Raw genomic sequence first — 24501 nt, forward strand, 5'->3', positions numbered from 1 at the left:
GATTCCGAATACTAAGTCGTTTGAATACCAAATCAAAATGTTATTCAAAGTTTACTTTTTTTTTTTCCTCTTGTTTTTTGCATGCTTGCATTCAAATATGATTCAAAAATGGTTATACAAAGTTACAAATAAAACAGCAAGTGGCCATTTACTACAGTGGTGGAAAGGTGTTGAGCCCTTGCATGACGGTGTGGGTTCAAATCCTGCTAGTGGCTAATCTAACATCTAATTTAACAAAGTCTATTATTTGACCAAAAAAGAAAGAAGTAACAAATAAAATATAATGTTCAAATACTAAATCAAAATGCAAATATTGTTGACACCAAGCAAACAAAAAAAGAAACACAATTCAAATGTACATATAACATTCAAAATACATATATACATCCACACATACAAATACATCTACTATGTAGTAAAAATGTTAGTATGAATACAATATTTAAGCCCAAAAGAGACTTATCAAGAGATTAAAAAAAAAAAAATCACAGGAAAAGGGAAAGAGAAAAAAAATAAGATGTAACTAAACACTATAAGATCACTTTATATAAAAAAAAAAATGAAATCAAAATATGAATGTCAAATTGAGAAATGTTCCCATGCAGTCGCACTAGGTGAAACCTGTATACAACTATTAAATTTAATTAATTAATTATTTGTATTCATGGTTTGGTTCGGTTCTAAGTGGTTCTACTAACATGAAAACTGGAACCAGAACCGGTATGAACGGTTTGGTCCGGTTCTTAAACTTACGTTGACATTTTTTTGTTAACACGATTTTTTATGATTTATTTTGTCGTGGTTCGATTCGGTTTGGTAGTTCCACGGTTTTTATGCCTACCCCTAAATGCATGCCATAAATGATATGAGCATTTTACGACAAGAGTATTTATGGCATGCATTATGTGCGCTGTTAGAGTAACTCCACCCATTTTAAGAGGGTAAAGGTAAGGCAAGGGTAAGGGCAGTGAAATTGTCTTTAGTATTCACTTTAAACATTAATTGCCATTGTGCAACATCAGTTTAAGAAGAGGAAGGGCAATGACGATTACTATTCAATTTTTTTCTTTTTTTAATTTGTATGCCTTGTAATTGTGTACTAAGTAAATTTGTTCTTTGAAATAAAACTCCCTATTTAACTCTGATAATTTAATTTTAAATACAAAGCAAACATAGCATTATAAACAAGCATAATTAATAAAAAATAATAATTAAATTGTTTAAGTGTGTTCTTTAAAAAATTTGTGTTTTTTGGTAATTTTTTCTTTTGGGTTAATCATGACCGTTGATTTCTAAAATAAATTAAATCAGATACACCAAATTGTGCCACACAGCACAACCTAAAATTTTCAATTTTTTTAACGTTGGAAATCCAACTGCTGAGGGCTTTTTATCTTGTTTTGGTGGGTTGCACGTGGTGGAGCCCAAGCTCTGTGCCGATGTCAGCAAGCAAAGCCCGCAAGTGCAAGCCCATGAATGAATAGGCAAGGCAGGAGAAAGGGCCTTTGGCCTAATTGCCTTCCAATTTTGGACCGGTGGAGCACTTTTTTTGGGCCGAGGCGATTAAACTCAATTGCCTATCAATTGGGTAATAAGTGGAGATGCTCTCAAGTGCTTTTATGGCATGCAATGTGTGCCATCCAAGGATAATTTTGATGTGGTGGGTGTACTCGGTAAGTGTGCCTTTCTACAAAGGAAAATACTAGGAAGATCATTTTTGTGGACTGCATCATGTGACGCTTGATAATTAGATTTTTAACTAAACTATTAAAGAAAGTATCTAACCATCACCCTCCACGTAATTTTGGTCACAAATCGCCTAGTCAGTAAAAAAGTTGTTTGTAAATTGCAACATTCTCTTCATTCCAGAATTCCACGGATTTTACAAACACCAAAAATGATGTCGGCATTAATTGGATAACATAACCAGTCCTCTACATCCACAAGATACTGAAATATTGAATCATAAAACTGCTTCTTTTTCCTCAATAAAATCTGAATGGAAAGGTGGTCTCATGATGATCAGCTAGCTACGAAATATGAGATATAATCAAAACCTAAAACCCTACTTGATCACCATAACATCTTTAGCAATGCCGTCTTCGAATCCACGTCCAGTATCCCCATAGACATTGTTCTCCTTGACGAGCTTTTTAGCCGAACCCGAAACCCTAAACGCCTTCTTCAATCCAATTATCAACCTCTCACTAATTTTCTTGGTCGATCTTGGAGTCCCCTTGCAAGAAGAAGACCAATTAGAAGTCCCTCCAGTTGTCTCGGCCGATCCTTTACTAGTGATAATCCGAAAACTAGCCGAAGAAGCAGATGCTTTGTCACCCTTTACAATCTTATTGTTCTCACTGGTGCCAAAATGGAAGCTCGAAGACCTACGCCCTGAGTCCATTAATATGTTTGTTTCCTGTTTCTCATGACACTCGTGCAGCAACATCTTCATGCCATTAAGTTCTTCCTCCAAACTTTGTATCCGCGAGCTTGTGGCCGCCATTGTGGCCTTGAGATGCGCAGATTGGCGGTGCACTGTGTCACGTTGAAGGAGAGAGCCTAAAGTGTTGACTGCGACGGGCTCTATTTGTTTGCTATTGTCACGGTGATGATGACCATCATGGTCGCGGTGGTGAGGTTGGATTTGGGTATGATCAGTTACTGCTGCTGCTGCGGAGAAAATGGTGCGGCGAGTTTTGAGCTGCTCAATCAACATGGCTCGGACTATGAACCGGAGGGGCATTATGGGGTTTTGGACTGCCTCAAGGAGGAGTTGTGGTGAGAGCTTGCTGCAGTCAATTGAACTGCATATTTGAGTTTTCTCATCCTCTGTAATCTTTCCACTGTATCTCTGTGAAATGTAGCATTTTTTATATGGATACACAGAAGAAGCTATATCAACTACAGAATTCTTTAGTTTACCTAACAAAACTAAAAAACTCCGATTCGGACAATACAATTCACTATATAGTTTTAAACAAAACGGCATAACACATACAAACTTAAACCTAGCTAATGCTCACGTTCCACTAAGTTCTAATTAGGTGGCTAATTTGACACTTGCAGTTTGCAAGGGACAAAGAAAGACATAGCATTAACAGAAGAAGAAGAAAACAAACGTGGAGTGATTGATGTCTTACCATAAGATAAAGATCAACGAGCTTATAAACAACATCGTGGTTTCCAAAACATCGTTGGATGGCCTCCGCAACTATTTGAAAATCCTCTGGACACACCGTTATAACCTCGTTCAACCAATCAGCACCGCTGTCACCCTCGCTCGACAGAGCCAACGCCTCAATGCACCTGCTAACAAGGAATGCTGCTGTTTCTGCTTCAGGAAGCAAAGATAGACACGAACGGAAGACAACAGATGCGTAATCTCTATTAACGGCAACTACTTGGCGGAAGTAGGTGTCTGCTAAGTGGAGCAAGTTGTCATCGCCATTGTAGTCGGTCTCCGTCATCTCAAGCAATTCGGCTGCTGTCCTTAGAGCAGCGACGTTGAACAGCGTTATGACAAGGTGAGCTCCGTAGCAGAATTCGGCTACGAGAGTGAATGTTTCGGCTGAAATGTTTAAAGGCATCGTGAAATCTGAGACCATTTCCGTTAGCTGACGTTTTAAATACGTGCTTCTTGATGTCAGAGGATCCTATAAATTAACAAAAAAAATGAGAAATAATTAGTATACAAGCACTTTCATCAGTAGCTGGCAAATAATATGTAGCATTATATATATACAGGCTTTTTAAGGGAAGAGATCCTTATTTTAAAAAAAAAAATGGGAACACCGTCTTAACCATTAGATGAAAAATAGGAACACTTTCTTAACCGTTAGATTTGATTATAATGAAATTCTGTGGTTGAGATTAAATTACAGGCCAAAGAATCTCAACCACAGAATTTCATTAAAGCCAAATCTAACGATCAAGATGATGTTCCTATTTTTTTTTTTTTAAAAGGGAATCCTTCTCTTAAAGGTTTTCTCTATATATATACATAGACACACACACACACAGATTCTTTTTTATTTTCTGTGGTTCATTATTTGAATAGCCATATTCCATTTATAGGGAATCTAAGCATCTTGGAATGGTAAGAAATAAAAAATTTATACATCAATATATGGTACATATTACTGAATTTAACAGTTGGGCATGCGCTCAATAATCCAACAAAATAAAACGAGGGAATTCGAGCTGCTTAAAAGCAACTGTATGTTTTCGAAAAAACTTAGCCGATCTAGATCTATATGAGTGCTTAATTAAACTTATGATTCTGCATTCTGTAATGGGTAATGTTAAGAGATTAAATTTGTAAACAAAATTTACAAACTAAATGATGTGTCACTAATAGGAAAGAGCACGTTTATCAACGCTTAAATAATAATCTAATTATCAACTTCATACCATTTAGTTTACAAAATTTTGTTTACAAATTTAGTCTCCCTAACATTAATTACCATTCTCTAATTAAGCGACAAATTTTGACTAATCAAGGGATGGATGAATAGTTTTTAGTTTTACAAATCCAATCGCTGGACAATTTGGAATACAATATGTGTTTATATATGAGGCCATCCGGTGGTTAAAAAATCAATGGAAGTTCATAACTTCATAGATCACTATTGACACTTAATCCCAAACTTCTTGCTTTTGAATAGAACTGGGGAAGAAAAACTAGGGATGCCAGTGTGAGTTATGACAGTTACCAGAGCAGTGTGTTTACACGTTTGCATTCAAATTTGAATTTGTCATTTCGTAAACCAAAATAATTTAAAATAATGTTACACTTACTATATTTTTCATATTCTATTTGTTCTATCTCTCTAACAGAGGTAGGTGCCATCAACTAATATGAGTTTTGTCTCTATCATAGTAATATAAAAATGGGTGTTGTCTCTATGATCATAGCGATACAAAAATATAACAAGAATAACATTTTTGATAATTTAATTTAACGTACCGGCGATATCGCCTCGTCAAAAAATAAAATAGGATTACCACATGGAGTAAATGAGGATTCTGTCAGTCTAATATAGCAAAAAAAGTTAACATCTCGTCCCTAAAATTTTTCCAAATCAAATAACCCCAATTTCAACTGTATGATTTCCCACAAATCCAAATTTCATCTTCTAATTGTTCAACCTGGCAAGACGAAAATGTGCAGAAATTGGAACATAATTTCATCGTTTTCTCTCAAATGGCAAATACTTTCTTGTCCTTCATTCTTTTTACCCATCTCCCAAAAAACTGGGAAAAAAAAAAACCCCATGAAAATACAAACAGCTTAATTATAATTAAGGAGGGGAATTGTCACAGACCTTGTGCAGATGGAAACATTTTCCCTGAACTCGGATTAGTACTTCCGCTTTTTGCCCTGTTGCCCGAGACCTAAAAGTTACGCACAAAACAAAAACAAAACAAGAAATTATCAGTGTATTACATAATTATTTGTCACAAACGATATTACTAGTTTGAATCCGGAACGTGGTGAAAAGGGGAAGAATATGTAATTACCATGATTCTACTCTGGAGTGGAGGGGAGTGGAAGGAGAAGAGAGGGCAGGGGAGAGAGAAGGAGAAGCCGAAGAGAATTCATAGTCTTCTTCCTCGTAGATGGTCTCAACAACTCCAAGATTTTTCCAACCCCTCATTTCCTGCCGCTTAGCAGTTAGCAGCAGCCAACCTCCTCCTCTTCTTGAAAAACGCAGTTTTGATTTCTGAACTCCCTTTTTTTATATTTATTTATTGATATGCTGCTTTAAATGCGATTAGGGTTTTATGTTTTGAAAGGGTGAGGAATTCGAAAGAATTCGGAATTAATTCCTTGCTGCTTTCGTTCGTTTAGGTTTGTATATTTATGGCGTGCATGTGATCGTTCATAAATGCATGCCCAGGAAGAGCAAACAATTCACTCCTTTGCCTTCAATGCTGTTTTTACTTTTTATTCAATGGTAACAAAACTTACAGTGCTTTGGATTATAAAATATTTTGAAATTTTTAATTGTTAATTAATTTATTTATTTATTGGTATTTTTGATCAAGATCCAAATTCTAACAATTGTCATTTACCACTTAGTACTACAATCTAGTTCCTCTTCACTTGTCAGTGAGAGGTCTTAGATTCGATTCTCGTCAAAAACAAATTTGAACAACATTATTACTAGTTTATTATGAGGCTTAGCCTACTCTCCCACTCCATTAATATAAATAATATCGTTTGTTCAAAAATAAAATAAAAATTCAAAGTGTCCCATATTCCGAAATACAATAGAAAGGACACTAGTTGGCTCTTACTTTCACCTAACTAGAGATGAACACGTGTCTAAATAATTGAAATTATAAACAAATGGACACGTATATATATGATTTTCGGACATAAATTCTGTTTTATCGTTGGCTTGAAGAAATTTCTGATTTGGACACCCTATTAAATTCTGTTTTGGTATTTCCTATCTCTGAAAACAGGCTTATTGGGCCGTGCCATGTGGTGAAAGCTTCAATTATGTCAGCCTGAAAATTGAGGTGGTCTTGTTTGCCTCGTGATTTTGAAAGTATTCAAAATTTCAAACTAATTTGTTCAAAAAAAAAAAATATATATATATATATATATATTCAAACTAACAATTTCACCAAATTGGTTAATGCAATAGATTTTTTGAAGGGAAAATGATTTTCACGTTTTTCTTCTGTCATTCTCTGAAATTATTTACTTTTTTTTGTCTTCTAATTTATTGTTGATATTTCGGTCACGTATTTAGAAACAAGAAATAATACAAAGAAATATTAAGTTAAAGATTAGATTTCTTCCAATGAAAATGAGCAAATGCATAATAATTTTTCGTGCGAATCAATTATACTATACTAAACAAAATACTAAATAAGAAGATATTTTATTTGGTCACGTATTTAGAAACAAAGACAATACAAAGAAATAGTCTTGAAGATTGGATTAGAAAAATGAGCAAATGCAGAATGATGTTTCGTGCAATCAACTGAGCTAAATAAAAGACTAAATAAGAAGATGTTTTACTTTTTATGTACGTATGCGAAATTTAACTTGGAAAAATATAGGCATCATAGCAACAAAAGAATGTTAGTCCTTGGGTATTTTGGTATAAGGAAAAAAAATTTAATAGTGAAACCAGTGGCGGAGAAAAATTTCAGAGGAAGTGTCTTTCACAAATGTGAACAATTGGCAGATAATAATTATAAAACTACTAACCAAAACATCATAATAACATAACCATTGATAATATTATCTCTTCACAACCATAATTATCTTTGACGAGTTTTCATACTTTCAAACCTTTGCATGATAACTTTGTCATCATACTACTAAATTTAACAGGGAGAAATCAATAAAAAATTCCAAGCACAAACATTTAAGTCATAGGTAAGATAGAGGAAAAAACTACAAGTTGTAGAGAATTAAGATAGAGATTACAAATCCTATTGTTGCTGAATTGATTTGAATTTTGGTGAAATTTCTAAAAATAGGAAGAAGAATAGCTTTGTAGACATGGAGTCTATGATGCCATTAAAATCTCCAGTACCGAAATTATCCTGGATTGAGAGCTCTTGTTAGTGGCCCTAAACTTTTGGTGCCCAACCACCAACTTGATGATTCTCCCGTTCGGCCCCATGAACCCCATCATCCTTGACATTTCAACATTTTTGCATTACTCAACACGTCCCTAGTTGGCCTCCCATAGATGTTTTGTTAGACCTACAACTGATTAGTCTTTGCCAAGGATCACAAATAACATACACACACACACACACACATATATATATATATATATATATATATATATATTTGAGGAGTTTAAGTATGATCATACTTGAGGATGCCATGATACAAATAGCAAAACAGCAAACACAGAGAGTCTTCTACTCACTGAGGAACCTGATATCAAAACCCTATCAATAGTTCTAGATCTTGTTTTGACGTTATCTTCCCATGAGCAGGGACACCTCCTATATAGACTTATAACCCCAACTGCATCCCAACTATCGTGGGATCGTCAAAGCCTGAAAACCGGCCTCCACGTTTGTCAGTTGTTAAACCACAACTGAAGCACGCATTTAGTGTCTTACAAACAAGGGATTTTATCCTTTAAATGGTTTTGACTTCAATTAATTAATTCCACATATGATAGTCCTTATAATGCTCAATGACAATTCAATAGAGTCCTAACATTCTTCCACTTGAATTATCACTGATCGTAACCTTTATCAACGTATTGAATCAAATTAATCCCTTAGTGATCACTTTTGTCAACACAACCATTAATCCCTTTGCATATCTGCCATAAATTATTTCAAAGAAATGAACCTTAGAAAATCTTATACATCAACTCGTACAAGCACCCTAAGATCACATCACCCAAAATAACTTATGCATGATATAAGTACCGAAACAAATTCAAAGCTTTGTTTCCAAGCTCCTACTAATCAGAGCAGTCCACCATTGTCAAGCTTTTGTTAGCTCCAATGGAATGCTTATGATACCAAGCACATTTAGTATGAATCTTTCATCAGTCCACAATATTTCAATATATTGCATACATATATTTGTACATATACACAATAGCTGAAATAAAACCTCAACTGTTAACATGGTAAAATTCAAGAGTACATGAATTCAAGCTTTATTTTTTAACAAAAGATGAAATCAAATGAAAGATAACTCTTACTTCCATACAGTAGCTGAATCAAATGATTCAACCACGCCCATGTTTGCCACATGATTCTTGAAAACTCCCACTGCCAAAGGTTTTGTAAGAGGATTAGCCAACATTAGAGTGGTGTCAATGTGTTCTATAAACACCATTCCTGCCTTCACCTTCTCCTTAACTAATTGATACTTGACATCCATTAAACGAGCTGCATAAGATTTCTTGTTGTTTTTAGAGAATAACACAGCAGCTTTGTTGTCACAGTATATTACAAGTGGTTTTGCAATTGTGTCAACTATCCTCATTTCTAAAATAAGATTCTTGAAAACTCCCACTGCCAGAGGTTTTGTAAGAGGATCAGCCAACATTAGAGTGGTGTCAATGTGTTCTATAAACATCATTCCTGCCTTCACCTTCTCCTTGACTGATTGATACTTGACATCCATTAAACGAGCTGCATAAGATTTCTTGTTGTTTTTAGAGAACAACACAGCAGCTTTGTTGTCACAGTATATTACAAGTGGTTTCGCAATTATGTCAACTATCCTCATTTCTGAAATAAGATTCTTTAACATTATGGCTTGTTGGGTTGCTTCAAAACATGAAATATATTATGCCTGCATTGTTGAAGTAGCCAAAATCTTCTGCTTTGCACTTCTCCAAGAAATAGCACCTTCAGCCGTTAGAAAAACATACCCACTCGTTGATGTTCGATCATCTTCACATCCTGCAAAGTCTGAGTCACAATGACCAATCACCTCCAACCTTTCAGTCTTACCATATACTAACATGTAGGATTTGGTCATGTGCAGGTATCGAACAACCTTCTGGGTAGCAGTCTAATGATATTCCCTTGGGTTTGCTTGGAATCTCCTAAGCACACTAACTACAAAAGCTAAATCCAGCCTCGTACAAACTTGGGCATACATTAAACTTCCAACAAGTGAAGCATAGGGTCTGTTGGACATGCTTTGCTTTTCAATATCATTCTTAGGACATTGAGACTTGTTAAACTTGTCTCCTTTGCTCATTGGGGCTTCACCTTTTGCACAACTCTTCATATTAAATCTTTTTAGGACCTTTTCTATATAAGATTTCTGCATGAGCCCTAGTAAGCACCTTTTCCTGTCCCAAATTATTTCTTTTCCAAGCATGAAAGTATTATCACCTATGTCCTTCATTTCGAAAGTATTTGACAGCAGCCTTTTGGTTTCTATTAGCAAGTTTAGATCATTACTTGCTAACAAAATATCATCGACGTACATGACAAGGAAAATAAACTTGGAACCACACACCTTGAGATACAAACAATCATCGATTTTGTTCTCAATAAAACCAAAACTAGTGACTTTTTCATCAAACTTCATAAAACATTGTCTTGATGCTTGTTTCAACCTGTAGATTGATTTCCTTAGTTTGCATATCATGTGCTCCTTGACCTCATCAATGAAACCATGTGGCTATACCATGTGAATATTTTCATTGAGAACTCCATTAAGGAACGTCGTTTTAACGTCCATTTAGTAAAGCTCAAGATCAAAATGTGCAACTAGGGCAAGAATGACTCGAAGTGAGTCTTTTGATGAAACTAGGGATAATGTGTCCGAGTAATCCAAACCCTCATTTTGTGTGTAACCCTTTGCAACGAGCCTTGCTTTATACCTTTCAACTTCCCCACTAGAGTCATGTTTTGTCTTAAAAACCCATTTGCATCCTATGGGTTTTATAAATTCGCCTCTTTCCACCAATTCCAAACTTCATTGAAGTACATCGAACCCATTTCATCCTTCATTGTAGCCTTCCAATCATTAGCTTTATCACAATTAATTGCTTGATTGTATGTGATTGGATCATTGTCAATTCCTTCCTCATGCTTAACCTCTCCCACATATACTAAGTAGTCATTCAAGAATGGACACCTCTTATTTCTTTGTAGCTGCTTCCTTTGCATTGGAACTTGCTGCATGGTATTTTGTTGAGTATTATCTTGCATTTCTAATATTTTTGGCTGCACGTCTTCTAATTCATGCTGATCTATGCAATCAGTATGACTTAGAATTCCCACGTCCCCAAAATCAATTGTGCCAGCATGCATTGGAATTCTTTGAAAGATGACGAAACAATCAAATCTTCTTCAAAAACCACTTCCTTCAAACCTTCATTGCTAGATTGTTGATCTTCAATGAACCTAGCATTATTAGTTTCAAAAATCCTTGTGGATAAACTCAGTGATAAGAATCTGTACCCCTTTGATTTTTCTGGAAAACCAATGAAATGGCAAGTCACTGTTCTTGGATCAAGCTTCCTTTTTGTTGGATTATACATCTTTGCCTCTGCCAAACAACCCCACACATAAAGATGGTTGAGGCTTGGCTTCCTTGATGTCCACAACTCAAAAGAAGTTTTATCACTAATTTGCTCGATACACTGGTTTGAAATATAGTTTGTCATCTTAAGTGCTTCTCCCCACAAGAACATTGGCAGATTAGTCCTGCTCATCATGCATTTTGCCATTTCTTTCAAAGTTATGTTCCTTCTCTAGGCCACACCATTTTGTTGTGGTGTGCCGGGAGTAGTGTACTGAGCTTGAATGTCATTTTCCTCCAAGTATCTTGCCATTGGACCATTTTGTTGCCTTCCTCAGTGTACTTGCCATAATACTCCCCACCACGGTCCGACCTCAAAATTTTAATTGATGTTTCTAGTTGCTTTTCTACCTCATTTTGATAAGTTTTAGAACAACTAACCACTTCATTTTTCTCATATATTGAGTAAACATAAGCATATCGAGAAAAATCATCAATAAAAGTCACAAAATAGACATTTTTGCAAATAATTTTAGTGGGGAAAGGACCACAAACATCTGAATAAATTATTTCCAAGAGTTTTTGACTCCTTGTTGATCCAAGTTTCTTTGTGTTTGTTAATTTACCCTTCCAACAATCAACACAGTTTTGCAGGTCAACAAAGTTTAACCTTGGCAGTAGGTTCTCTTTAACTAGAAGTTCCAATCTCTTTTGACTTATGTGTCCAAGCCTCCTATGCCAAAGCATAGAGGACTTTTCATTAACCAATGATCTTTTACTTTTAAGAACTGACGACACTTGCATGCAATTTGGAATTGTAACAACATCACAATGTAATCTTCATAAATCATTTTCCAATAAACAAATACCAAGTAAAAGATTGAGATTACATTTCTTGAAAATCCTTATACTTTCATCTTCTCCAATGAAAGCATAACCAGTCTTTACAAGCTTAAAAGCTGAAATTAAACTTCTAGTTAAACTAGGAACATAAAGAACATCTAACAATTCTAATTCGAAATTAGTTGACAACTTGAGCTTTAGAGTGCCTATCGCCTCCACAGCCACCTTATTTCAATTTCCTATGGGAACTTCATAGACTTCATTTCTTGCAAATTCCCTTCTTGTGTATCCCTGCAATGAATTGGTAATATGCACCGAACAACCAATGTCAAATCACCAAGAATTTGGAGGGACTTCAACAAGATTGATATTAACACAAACACAAACATTTTCAGTTTTATTTTCCCACTTCTTCGTTTTGGACAGTCCATTTTGAAATAATCATATTCCTTGCAAAAATAACACTTAACATTTTCCATATGCACCCTAAAACCTTGCGGTCCCTTGGAGGAAAGAGTATCATTTCCAGCACAGTGATGAAAGTTAAAGGGTTTGCTTGGCTTACTAGAAAACACAGTGTGCTTATTGCCTTTGTCTGTGCTCACCACATTAATGGCCTCTTGTTTTCGTTTCATCTTTGCCTCATTTTGGACATAAATTGAAATCAAATCATTCAAACTCCATTTTTCTTTCTAAGCATTGTAGGATGTCTTCAACTGCTCATAACTCTCAGGAATAGAGTTAAGAGCCATATGAACCACAAAAGAGTCATCAATAGGCACTTCAAGATCACTGAGCTTTGCCACTGCATTAACCATTTTCAACATGTGCTCCCTAACTGTGTGACTTTCATCAAATTTCAGAGTAGTCAAGGTTGTCATAAGGTTTCCTATCTCTCTTTTCTCATAGACCTTGAACTTTGCCTCAATGCCTTCGAGGAAATTTTTTGCTTTGTCATTCACAGGCAGTCCCCCTCTCACAGCTTCCCCAATTGATCTTTTTATCACAAGTAATGCCATGTGATTAGCTTTTTCCCATTTTTCAAATTTCAACCTTTGAGCAACTGTGCTAGTTGCATCCATTAGTGCTGGCTCATCTTCTTTGAGTGCCAAATCAGTCCATCAGTCCCAAAATAATCTCAGCATCTTGTCTCCATTTTTTGTAATTTCCTCCATTGAGCGGCTCGATAGAGGAAAAATTCAAGGACATGGGATTCACTGAGGATGCCACTACAATTTGTTAGTGAAATAAACAATGAAAACAGCATGCAGTACAAGGTATCACCTTTGGGCAAGAAACACTTTACTACCAGTTTCATTAACATAGCTACTTAATTTACTATTAAACACATTCATAACTCAGGTCTTTGGACAAGAATTAGATTAATTTAATATACTCCCTTTTTGAAGAGAGCAGTATGTATGTTATGATAAATGAATTACAATATCCTGCAACCTAATTCATGCAACAATGCTTGACAAAATCCCATTTTGACGTGATCTTCTAAGCAATTGTGCATTGGTGCAAAGTCATGTTCCCTTAAAATTCTTCAACTTTGTTCTGCAAGTACTAAAGGTTATATGTGATATGTTTAAACTAAAAATAGTTTTGAATCCAAGTAGACTAACCTTGCTCTGATACCAAATGTTAGACCTACAACTGATTAGTCTTCGCTAAGAATCACAAATAACACACATACACACATACACATATATATATATATATATATTTGAGGAATCTAAGTATGATTATACCTGAGTATGCCATACAAGCAGTAAAACAACAACACAGAGAGTCTTCTACTCACTGAGGAACTTGATATCAAAACCCTAGTGATAGTTCTAGATCTTGTTTTGACGTTATCTTCCCGTCAGCAAGGACACCTCCTATATAGACTTATAACCCCAACTGTATCCTAACTATCTTAGGATCGTTAAAGTATAAAAACCTACACGTTTGTTAGTTGTTAAACAACAACTGAAGCAATCATTTAGTGTCCTACAAACAAGGGATTTTATCCTTTAAATGGTTTTGACTTTAATTAATTAATTCCATGTATGATAGTCCTTATTATGTTCAGTGACAATTCAATAGAGTCCTAACATGTTTCTCTCTCGACCTACCAATATGTCTAGACCTAAAAGCCATCTTCGACAAGATGGCTTTGAAGGGCTCAAAGCGAGGATGAAAATAAAGATTGGTTGAAGGACGCGATCACCAAATAGGCCAAGAGCTTCCTCAACAATAATACTTTGATTACGAACTTCGATGACAAAGAAAACAAGCCTATAAAAAAAAGGTGAACACAAGGCTTTTCTCATTTACTGGTATAACACATTCATTTTTTGTCAAAGTTCAACATTCCTGATCGAGAACATGCTCATGGTCGAAGTGCTGGCAAGCAGTCAAAACTTGGCCTTTAGCTCATCAATCCTCACCCATCTCTATCGTTGTTTATTTGATATAACTACCAAATAAATGGAGCCACACCAGCATGGGCCGCTCTTGATTTTTTAGATGTAGCTCCAAACTTACTCTACTCCACTTCTATCAAGTTGTCCTAATTTCAAGATAATGAAGCCATAGGCTTCCAGTTAGCGGCGCTCTTCCTCCAAGACATTCGACGTACGTAATATTTTACCATTTCTTTAGCCTCGAAATGAAATCACAATCTTCCATAAAAGACCATACCTATCTACAATGATCTTCCGTGCTTGCAATGGGACCAAACGGAAGACGCCGAACTTCAGCCTAATTCTCCTCATGCGTGACATTTAGTTCGACTGTGAGCTTAGCCAGTCAAGCTATGAGATCTATATGTTGAATTTCCTCACACGTCAACATGGATATCGCCAAGCCTATCTAGTTCCATTAATCTCACAATCCGCAATCGCCTTGGACAAATGTGAGGCGGCCACCAAATTTGACGCCTCTAGTGAAAACTTCAACTAGAGATGCACTTGGTTCAAACTTTAGCCACGTTTCCCCAACACAGATATCGTTTACAATTTCACATAATGGTAGTAAAAATACACTGGTGAATTGTTCGACGCTGATGCTGAGGAATTGTACGTCCAAACATCAATATATATATACACACACACACACTAAAATATATCCTCTTTTATAAATAAAAAATTATTATTATGAAAAAAAATAAGAATTTTTTTTTTTTTAGGTATGCACAGCTCTACATACAGTGTATGTTAGACTATCTCTCCAACTTGGCTGTTTTTCTTCTTATTGGCGCCGAAAAAAGATCACCGAGGTAAAAGCTTCAGTAGCTAAGAAGACCAACTGCGAAGAGAAAGAGGCCTATTATTGTTTCGGCAACTGGCAATACCTCAACCAAATTTTAACCAACCACGTCTGCGAAGACAACAAATTAAATCAATGAGGCTTAAGCAACAGTGGTAGTCTCCAAGCCTATTACCACCAAAAAAAAAAAAAAAAAAAAAAGGCCTCATGACACATGGATGGAGTGACCAAAAACCCTAGCATCAAATTAACCAAACAAATGCCAAAATGGCTAAAGATGCTGGCAAACATGGGTCGCAACATGGTTTCTAACGTTTCAAAAAGTCAGGATACTCAATCGACCTCGCCTGCAAAAGAAGTTGGCCAAGACCTTCGAGAAAACAAATCGTCCACTGCTGAGAAAAAACATGCTGCTGAAAACTCAATCACCAAAGGAACTCCTGTCGAGTGAGTTATTGCCGAAGGAAATCGCCGAGTGGGAAGGTGTAGCTGAAATTAATCATAATCCTTGAACAATCCTACTTCATCTAGGACTCGGTCATGCCACCAACAATACATTACTTGGCCCAGACTCAACCTTCTTTCTAGACTGTCAACCAACTTGGCCCAAACCCAATATTTCAGGCCCAAACACCAATATAGATTTATTGGGGCTATTAACATAACTTAAGACTAATTTTCACTAAAAACTATTTGGGGCCAAAGCCACTTTCGGCCTAAACGTGTCTCTACGATTGGCCGAATGGGTTGTGGTGTGAATAGGTACGTTATTCAAGAAATGTTCACATGGCAATTATTTATTGGACGGGTAGTACATTTTTTAAATACGTGACAAATATTTATTGAACAATGACGATTGATGACACTAAAACTAAATCTCAGTTGCATGAGAAAATCTTCTCCTATTAGAGACTTTAAAATGATGATGTGTTTGAGCAACCTAGAAGAGCCCAGACTAAAACCCATCTCTTAGAGCTTAGTTGCATGGGCAAGCAGAGAAGTTAAAATCCCTTTAAAAACCAACTAAACTAATATAACCAAGTACCAAGTCAAACCATTTAGCAATCCATAACCAAGGTGAATTGAAATCCATATAAATTTAATTTAAGCATAGATGGAATCTAACCCTTTTGAGCTCATGGAGGAAAAAGAAGAGGAAGGAAGCTCTTTATGAAGGCCAGTTGCAAGAAGACTGGTATTGAAATATCTTTTGGTTAGCACTTGAGAGCCAACTCATATCACCAAGAAAGGCTTCATATGGGAAGAAGTGAGGTGAAAAGCAAATAAAACACTTTTCTATGTCGAAAGAATCCAAGGTGAATGAGAATTGGATGTCCACCGGTTGCAGGACCAACTAGGAGAAGTCATACAACATTATTGAGAATTGACTACTTGCAGAATCCATTGTGATAGCTTTATTGAGAATTGGATGTACACTGGTCGCATAACCAACTAAAGTGCACCTAGCATACAAAAACAAAAGTTAAGGCCCAAAACTAGAAACAAACAAATAGAAAAACCAAGAAAACTGCTGCCAACGCCGCCGTAATAGTACCCTACCCCAAGATCAACACGAACCACAACCATCAACAAGCGATGGAAACCCAACAAAACAGCGCCACATATATGCAAAGACAGAAGACCCCATAGTCCAGCAGAGAGCATCTCGCCGATCGCAGCCACCAAGCTGCACTACCAATAACGGTAGATAGAGAAAACATGGTCGTGTGACTACCAGAGCCATATTCAACTAAACAATACGGGATAGTGAGTTTTTCCAAACTTTTAATTACGGGGTTTTTCTTGCTCGTTTACCTACTCAAACCCAAAGGTCGACTCATTTTATCTTTCACGAGGACGCGCTCTTATTTCCAACAAAAGTAGGGTACTCTTTGGGCCAACGTGGGCTTTTAGTATTCTTTGAGCCCAAATAAAGAAGCTGTCCGCAGCCTAAGGCAGCCCACACACTCAAACGGCCCAATTCATACCAAATCGTGTGACCATTTACCAATGGATAAAACCCTAGCACGACGCCGTTCCCTGGCGCAGCTTCTCCTTATAAAAGTTGAGGCAGCCAGAAAACCCTAGCCGAAACCCTAGGAGAGAGCGAGAGCGAGCGAAGATGAAGTACAATCCCCGCGTCACCAGCTCCCGGCGGAAGAACCGCAAGGCTCACTTCACCGCGCCGTCCAGCGTGCGCCGCGTGCTGATGAGCGCCCCTCTCTCCTCCGACCTCCGTTCCAAGTACAACGTCCGATCCATGCCGGTGCGCAAGGACGACGAGGTCCAGGTGGTCCGCGGGACCTTCAAGGGCCGCGAGGGCAAGGTTGTCCAGGTCTACCGCCGCAAATGGGTGATCCACATCGAGCGAATCACCCGCGAGAAGGTCAATGGCTCCACCGTGAACGTCGGAATCAACCCATCCAAGGTGGTCGTCACCAAGCTCAGGCTGGACAAGGACCGCAAGTCTCTGCTCGACCGCAAGGCCAAGGGCCGCGCCGCTGCTGACAAGGACAAGGGTACCAAGTTCACCGCCGAGGATATCATGCAGAACGTCGACTGATTTCAGTTGGGTATCTGATTTTGGTAGAGAAACTAGCAACTTTCATATGAGCTTTTATTGTAAGCACTTTTATTTTGATTATGCATTGATGGATTTGGGACAAGGGTTTTGTGCTGCATTTTCAATGCCATTATATTTTGTTATCTGTGGTAATGTTTTTCGTTTTATAATATTCTGTGCTCATAATTTGTTATGGTTGTTTGATATGAAGTTTATGCCCACATGAACGTTAGGATTCCTGTTATGTTCAATAGAGTATGTGACTACGTTCCTTTTGGCGATGATCGAGATTGTTTAGTTCGATTAGGACTGGATTAGGGCTGGTTTGGGAAAATTGGTTATTACTCTAAGTATACAGTTGCATTAGCTCCAAATTGTGAAGTTGATGTTCTCATTTGTATGTGATTGCTATCATTTTAGTATGATATTGAGGTCTCATTATCCCGATTTAAACTCTTTATGCCGGCAGGCAGGGGATATGTGTAGGTTTTGATGCTTGATGTAGATACCGAATAATTTGTACAAGGGTTGTGGTTCAGTTTCTTCGCCGTAACAGTTTTTGAGCATATGCTCTTCGTGCTTCGTCTTTTGGATCGTGTGTGGTTCTATGTATGCGTTATATAGAACTCGTCTCTCATAAGTTATAAGACATAAGAAGTAGATTATTGCTTTGAACTGTAATGAAATTTCAGCATGTCTTGAGCATGTTCTGGGTTCATTAGTTTTGCAACAATTCGGTAGCTACCAAGTTTTTTATGCTTTTGCTTTTCTCGCACTAATCGCTTCACTTTTCTTAGTCCGATCTTACTTCGGCATTGTAGCGGAGATTGGTATTAAGTAATTGGATTAATAGTCCGTGTGGTGATAGGACAGGTTCAACATGGTTCCACTTCATTTGTGTCATCGGCTGAATTGTTGCCAACGTTTTTCAGCCTTTGAAAATTATTTGTTTGATTTCCGCTCTTAGTTGCTGGAGTTGTAGGACGGATTCAACATTGGGATTGGGATTTTGGTACAAAATGCAACAAGTATGTTGTATTATACGGTTAGATAGGTTGTAATGAGATCAAAGGAACATATTTGACTGTTTGATTATGTTACTAAGTACTTGTAAGTGTTGCAGTCAGTCCCAAAATTGAAAGTCACTTTGGACTAGTGTTTAGTGATTTTCCTTTAGATTGTAAGTGGGAGGGGTTTATGCTCGAATTTCGTTGATGACAAGTCCAATATCAATTCATTATAGTTGGCCTGATGTGTAACTTAGTCTAAATTTTTTACAACCTTATTGTAAATATGTTTTTTAATTAAAAAAATTAATTGAAAATGTCGATTTTGAGAATTTGAGATATTAATCAACCAAAATATTGATATGACCATTGGCCTTTGATATTTAAAGAGTAAAGAAACAAAGGAATGTACATCAACATAATCGAAAATGAACGGTACATGTGAATATGTTTTGAGTTCTACCAAGTTTTCTTTTCTTTCATAATTTGAACGTTGTGACATACCTTAAACTTATCACTAGCTATGAAAATGAAGGATGAAGATGAAGATGAAGAGATCAATTAATATCCACTCTCCATCCTTTTGTGTCTGTCTCAAGACCGCATGTATTTTGATGGAGAATGGTTTTAAAGTCCTTGTCCGTATGACCATGTCGAGCCATGCCCATTCGAGTTTTGTTGGGTTCTTTGTATTTTGCAAATTGGACAAGGTGAAAAGTCGATTGCTTATGATTGTTGTGGTACTTCTCTACATTGTAATGTATTTTAACGACTCGAATCGTCTATCTTTTAGAACATCATTCATAGATCATCCTTGCAAAAAATTAAAAAATCCAAAACCACTAAGACGTTCATTTGTAGTGAAGAAAATAGACGAATACAATTCTACAAAGAAACCTAACTCTTAATCCAACGGTCATACGGTTTCTTATGTCAGTGATTTTTAGACATGATCTTTGAAGAAGTACCTAAAAGTTAGTGGTTTAGATGGTTGAAATACATTACAAAGTGAGCCTTGCAAAAAGGCATGTTTTGAATGTTGTGTTAAAAAAATGGTGACTCGGATCTATATATATATATATATATACATATATGGATATAGATATTTACCGAAACTGATTGTTTCCGTTAGGCTAAAATAGATGAGTGAAATTCTGGATCTCTTCTAAGTTTCAAGGATTCATAATCCCCCAGCTTTCATGGCCGGAAATATAATTGGAATGACCAAATTTCATTTTTCCGTCATATCCACTTTTTGCTTTTGAGTTTGGTAGGGAAATCGAACAAGTCCTTCAACGTACCAAATATGGTGTTGTGAAGCAAACTTTGTCAGACATCATTGCTACGAAACAACCGTGCTCTTCGAGCGCACTGCAAACATGTTTGCGGACTGAGAGCCAAGAACTTGTTCCTGGCTTCCAGCAGTCTGCTTTGGAGAAATGTACCACTGTACAAGTCTCTAAGCCCGTTTGTTACACCTTAGAAGTTACTGGTTTAACTAGGATTACAAGACTACGTTTGGTATGGTCTTAGACTAGAATAAATGACACTCGCAATTGAGAACGAGGTGAGCTCTGCTCTTCACTATACCCCAATGTCTAGTCCTGAGCTTTCACTTGGTATTAAGCGGGATTAAAAAGGAAACGAGGCCAATGGCCTCACCCCACCCCTTCCCCGCCTCCCTCCCTATTTTAGAGTCCACCATTGTGGAGGCTATAACTCTAAAAATGTGATGATTGTGAGAAGACAAGGTAACGGATTAAGATTAGGACTGGTCCTAGTTCAATCACTAAAACAAAGTTAACTACGTCGACCGAAACACCATGCTAATGCCTCTACAATTGAAGACTATAAAATCCTGTTAGATATGCTAAACAAAAAAGAAACTGATCATAACTGCGGCAACATAATACTCAGCAACATCAACGTTGCGTCGCATTTATAAACTCGATCGAAGCTACTCTAAGAAGGTGCACTCATGCAAACAAACAATCGCAAATCACTTGGCACAACAATATATGCAAGCAAATCTTCTATCAATCAAAATTCTATGGTTCTCCATACAAGGAGACTAGAATGTGCAACGCCTTAGCGACCTATGATTATAAACCAAAAGAATATAGAGGAAAAGAAGAAACAAAGACCACGTTAGAGGCCCAAGCCTCAAACGATCAATCCACAATCATCGCAAGATAGAAAATTGTTTCTGTGGAACTAATTATTAAGTGCTCTTATCAAGAGCCAGCCAAAAAATTGAACCAGGTATTGAATTCATTAACACCAAAGAATCAAGGCTTCAGGGCAATAGCCACTCCAAACCTGGGATTTTTGTCCAAGGCCTTGGTGTCAACCTCGCCAGATATTGTCAGCACCGACTTCGGTATGACTTCATGCTGCAGGAGGGCTCCTAGCTTTCCGTGATTGTTGAGCTTAGCTTTCACTATTGTGTAAATATCAACAGCATATTGTCCTCCCACCGTGAAAGTGTTCTCGTTCGTGGAGAACTTTCTTGTGATCTCTCCCACAGCAGCACTCCTCTTCAACAAATCCATATAATGCACATAAGATGCTCTTATACTGTCTCCCTTGTCGCCCCTGAGAGGTTAGAGAGAGAGAAAGCTGATATTAGAAACGGTTAAAACTTACAACAACGGAGTTTAAACTATTGTACATGACACAGGTTACGGTACAAAAGCTTACAAAATTATTGAAGCAGACTGATCAGGCTTTGTGATACTAATTCCAGCAGTATACTTCGTAAAGTTTCCAGAGGTAGTGTCATAACCCCCTTCTGCACCAAATGCAATGGTTGGGGTTCCAATGGTGGCTGAAAAATCAATGGCTGGGGATTGACTCAAGGCAACAGCTGTAGTGAAGGTTGCATGGTCATGGAAGTATTGAACCTCCAACTGCACAATAAAATTGAAAAATGACTATCAGATAGTAATGCACAATTCAAATGTAAACATTGCCTATCCTAAAGATCCCTGATTTTATACCTTGCCAGAGTTGAAATCAGGGGCTTTGAATGAAGCTATAGTTTTTGTGGATGGGACAATCTCATTGATCGTGAAGGTCGTCGAGATCTGCCAAAACAAAGAGAAAACTGCACATGCTTAAAAGAACAAGAGAATTGTTTGTAATATATTCACAGCTAACGACACAACCCACGTTTGATTCTGTATCAACTTTGACATCAACCACTGTGTTCTTGTACTTGTATTGTGTCAAGATGTCCCCAGTGGAAAGTCCTCCTTTCTTCACTGCTGTTGAGGTCAGGGCCTAAAGGATCCCAAAAAGACAAAAAAAACGACATTGGAACATAAACAACAATTTATATTTTCGCTTAAACAGTTAAAACAAATAAACTCACACAACAACTTCCAGGAAGGGGCACAAATAAACCAACACTACCACAATCTCAAGGTTGATCCAATAAAGGGGAAATTTTGAATTAGTCAACTTGAGAATACTCAGAAGCCAGCCATCGATTTCTAAATCCATTCTAACACAAGCTTTTAAAGCTTCAAAAGGTTATTGCTAAAGCATTTAAATTTTTAACGGCATGAATCTTAAAGCATAGCAGGAAATGGAAATTCTGAGCAATAAACATCTATTCAAATAATAAATGCCAAATTGGTAATTAAAAATGATAGATTATACAAGACATTTCAGGTGTCCCCTTCTTTTTTCTTTTCAGGAAAAAAAATATTAAGACATTGTTCATGTGCAGAAAAGTATACAAAATCTCAAGGTTTACTCTTAAAATTGTTGTACTTTCATCCATTAATCAACCGGGCCAACTGTTTCAATTCTATACCCAAATTCTGAACTCAAGTTTTGAAGCTTCAGTATGATATTACGTGAGATTAAATCACGATGAATCTAAGTAAACATAAATACCATTTCAAATATGTTAATGTAATCATAATGATTGGAATTTCAGAAATAAGATATTCACTCCAGCTTTCTAAAGAAGGAAAGAGATGGAATTTCAGAAATCATATCGTTTGATAAGTCAAGATATTCCCTTCATGTATTTCAGAGCTCACTTTTTCTATTAATTAAAAAGGTATTGAAGGTTTTACTAAGCGATTTTTCCTATGTCATTATAAGATGCAGGCACATAAAAGTCTAAGTCTATAATAACATGAGACAAAGAAAAGAGCTGCACAGGGAGAAATAAAATACAGAGTAACAACTTCAAATTGAACAAAATGCAAAGTAACACACTACACATGTACACACGAATAGGAGGAAGATTGAAAAATGGGGTAACAACAAATGAAACTGTCATGTGAGTAAATGATATTTTTTCACAAAAATCCCAATAGATAAGTACTTAAAATATCGGAAACAATGAAAATTAGATAACCCAGTCTCTCATTTTTCAAGAAAAACAAAGATAAGGAAACACTTAACACTCAACAGCAGAAAAAAAAAACGTCTTCTAACAAAAATTTAGTATTCGAACCTCAAAAACTACTAAGGGCCCGTTTGATAACTATTTCATCTTTGATTTTTACTTTTTTTTTTTTTTTCCGCTTAGATAGAAGAAAAGTGTGTGGGAAAAAGGGGGAATGAAGAATGTGAAGAAAGAAAGGTGAAAGAAATGTGAAAAGAATGCGACACAAAACAAAAACAAAGAACCGAAAACAATTTTTAAGTTGCTTAACTTTCTAGTTCTTGTTTTCACATTATCTCCCCCTCCTCCCTCCCACCACCTCTCACTTTCCTCTTTCCATTGTCATTTCGCCCATACGCTTTCCCTCCATCTCTAGCTCAAAAACCGAAAAATAAAAACTAAAAACGAAATGGCTATCAAAACGAGCCCTAAGTGAACGATTACATCGCACCAAAAAACGCAAAATATAAAATCTAGTTTATAAAACAAAACGTATAAACTGATTTCCTTGGACAGAGAAAAACTATAATCTACAAAAATGACTCAATTCTCAAATACTTCTGTCTGAATTTCGAACCCGAGACGAAAAAAGCATGCGATTGGCACTATAATCTAGCTAAAACAATCAACACTAGCATAACAACACCGATTCGAACCCTAATTCACGATCCGAAACTATATTTCTCGATTGCTCAATTAGCTGTACATATTTTAATTAAATTAGAGCATCGAATGCGTACCACCCCTGCATCGCTGTAGGTGGAGACGGTGAATTTCTGATCGGAGCTGTAGTCCTTGGTCAGAAGATCTGCAACAGAAGCCAAAACGCATCGTTTTAGATGCAAATTACGCGCAATCGAGATCGCGACAAACAGTAGAAAGATCGCAGAGACAGAGAGAGAGAGTGAGAACGATTGCTCACCTTTGGCTTTTTTGCCGATGTCGGTGAAAAGTCCAGGTCCCTTGCTCATCTTCACAGAGGAGAGAGAGTGAGAAATTTTGGGGGCGGGGAGAGAGAGGGGAAGCGAAATGGAAGAGGAAGAGGGTTTGTTTATTTCGTGGTGGCAAGTTTGTGGTGTGTGATTGACGGTTGTCGTGGTATTCTGCTGACACGTCGCTTGCCAACCTTTGATTTCAATACTCAAAAACCTTCGGGTTGTATTTCGGGAAGAAGAATCAATGATTTGATTTGGTGATTGTAATAAACTTATATGATTTGATGATACGCTTTAAATTAATTATTTGAGAACTCGTTAGGAAACGTTTTTAAAATAAAACTCTTTGGTTTTATGTTTAGATACAGAAAATAAATTTGAAATTTGAACAAAAATCAAAATTATAAATTGACATGCATACATTATTCTTTTTGTTTGTATTCATAAACATAAATATTTAGAATTATGCATAATTTTATTTTTTTTGAAATTTAAGA

At 36.7% G+C, this 24501-nt stretch overlaps 4 protein-coding genes across 4 annotated transcripts; 1 reads left to right on the plus strand and 3 right to left on the minus strand.

Annotated features, from left to right (window-relative positions):
* Positions 1–1820: 1820 nt before the first annotated feature.
* LOC103952644 (BTB/POZ domain-containing protein At3g49900) lies at positions 1821–5756 on the minus strand. Its single transcript, XM_009364284.3, has 4 exons — positions 5524–5756; positions 5328–5397; positions 3144–3656; positions 1821–2854 (listed from the first exon to the last, which is right to left on the minus strand). Exons 1-4 carry the CDS (start codon positions 5658–5660, stop codon positions 2066–2068), a joined length of 1509 nt encoding a protein of 502 aa, XP_009362559.2. The 5' UTR covers positions 5661–5756; the 3' UTR covers positions 1821–2065.
* Positions 5757–12528: 6772 nt separating this feature from the next.
* On the minus strand, positions 12529–12918 carry LOC125473144. The gene has a single exon (XM_048575553.1). It carries the CDS (start codon positions 12916–12918, stop codon positions 12529–12531), a length of 390 nt encoding a protein of 129 aa, XP_048431510.1.
* Positions 12919–17150: 4232 nt separating this feature from the next.
* LOC103952643 (60S ribosomal protein L26-1) lies at positions 17151–17800 on the plus strand. Its single transcript, XM_009364283.2, has one exon. The coding sequence runs from the start codon at positions 17217–17219 to the stop codon at positions 17655–17657; it is 441 nt and encodes a 146-aa protein (XP_009362558.1). The 5' UTR covers positions 17151–17216; the 3' UTR covers positions 17658–17800.
* Positions 17801–20681: 2881 nt separating this feature from the next.
* LOC103952642 (mitochondrial outer membrane protein porin 2) lies at positions 20682–24160 on the minus strand. The gene is made up of 6 exons (XM_009364282.3): positions 23992–24160; positions 23810–23877; positions 21836–21946; positions 21664–21750; positions 21365–21573; positions 20682–21259 (listed from the first exon to the last, which is right to left on the minus strand). The coding sequence occupies exons 1-6, from the start codon at positions 24038–24040 to the stop codon at positions 20953–20955; spliced, it is 831 nt and encodes a 276-aa protein (XP_009362557.1). The 5' UTR covers positions 24041–24160; the 3' UTR covers positions 20682–20952.
* Between the last annotated feature and the right edge of the window lie 341 nt (positions 24161–24501).

The sequence above is a fragment of a genome, unplaced genomic scaffold (genome assembly GCF_019419815.1).
Source record: "Pyrus x bretschneideri cultivar Hongxiangsu unplaced genomic scaffold, Pyrus_bretschneideri_v1 Contig8, whole genome shotgun sequence".
Lineage (NCBI taxonomy): Eukaryota > Viridiplantae > Streptophyta > Magnoliopsida > Rosales > Rosaceae > Pyrus > Pyrus x bretschneideri.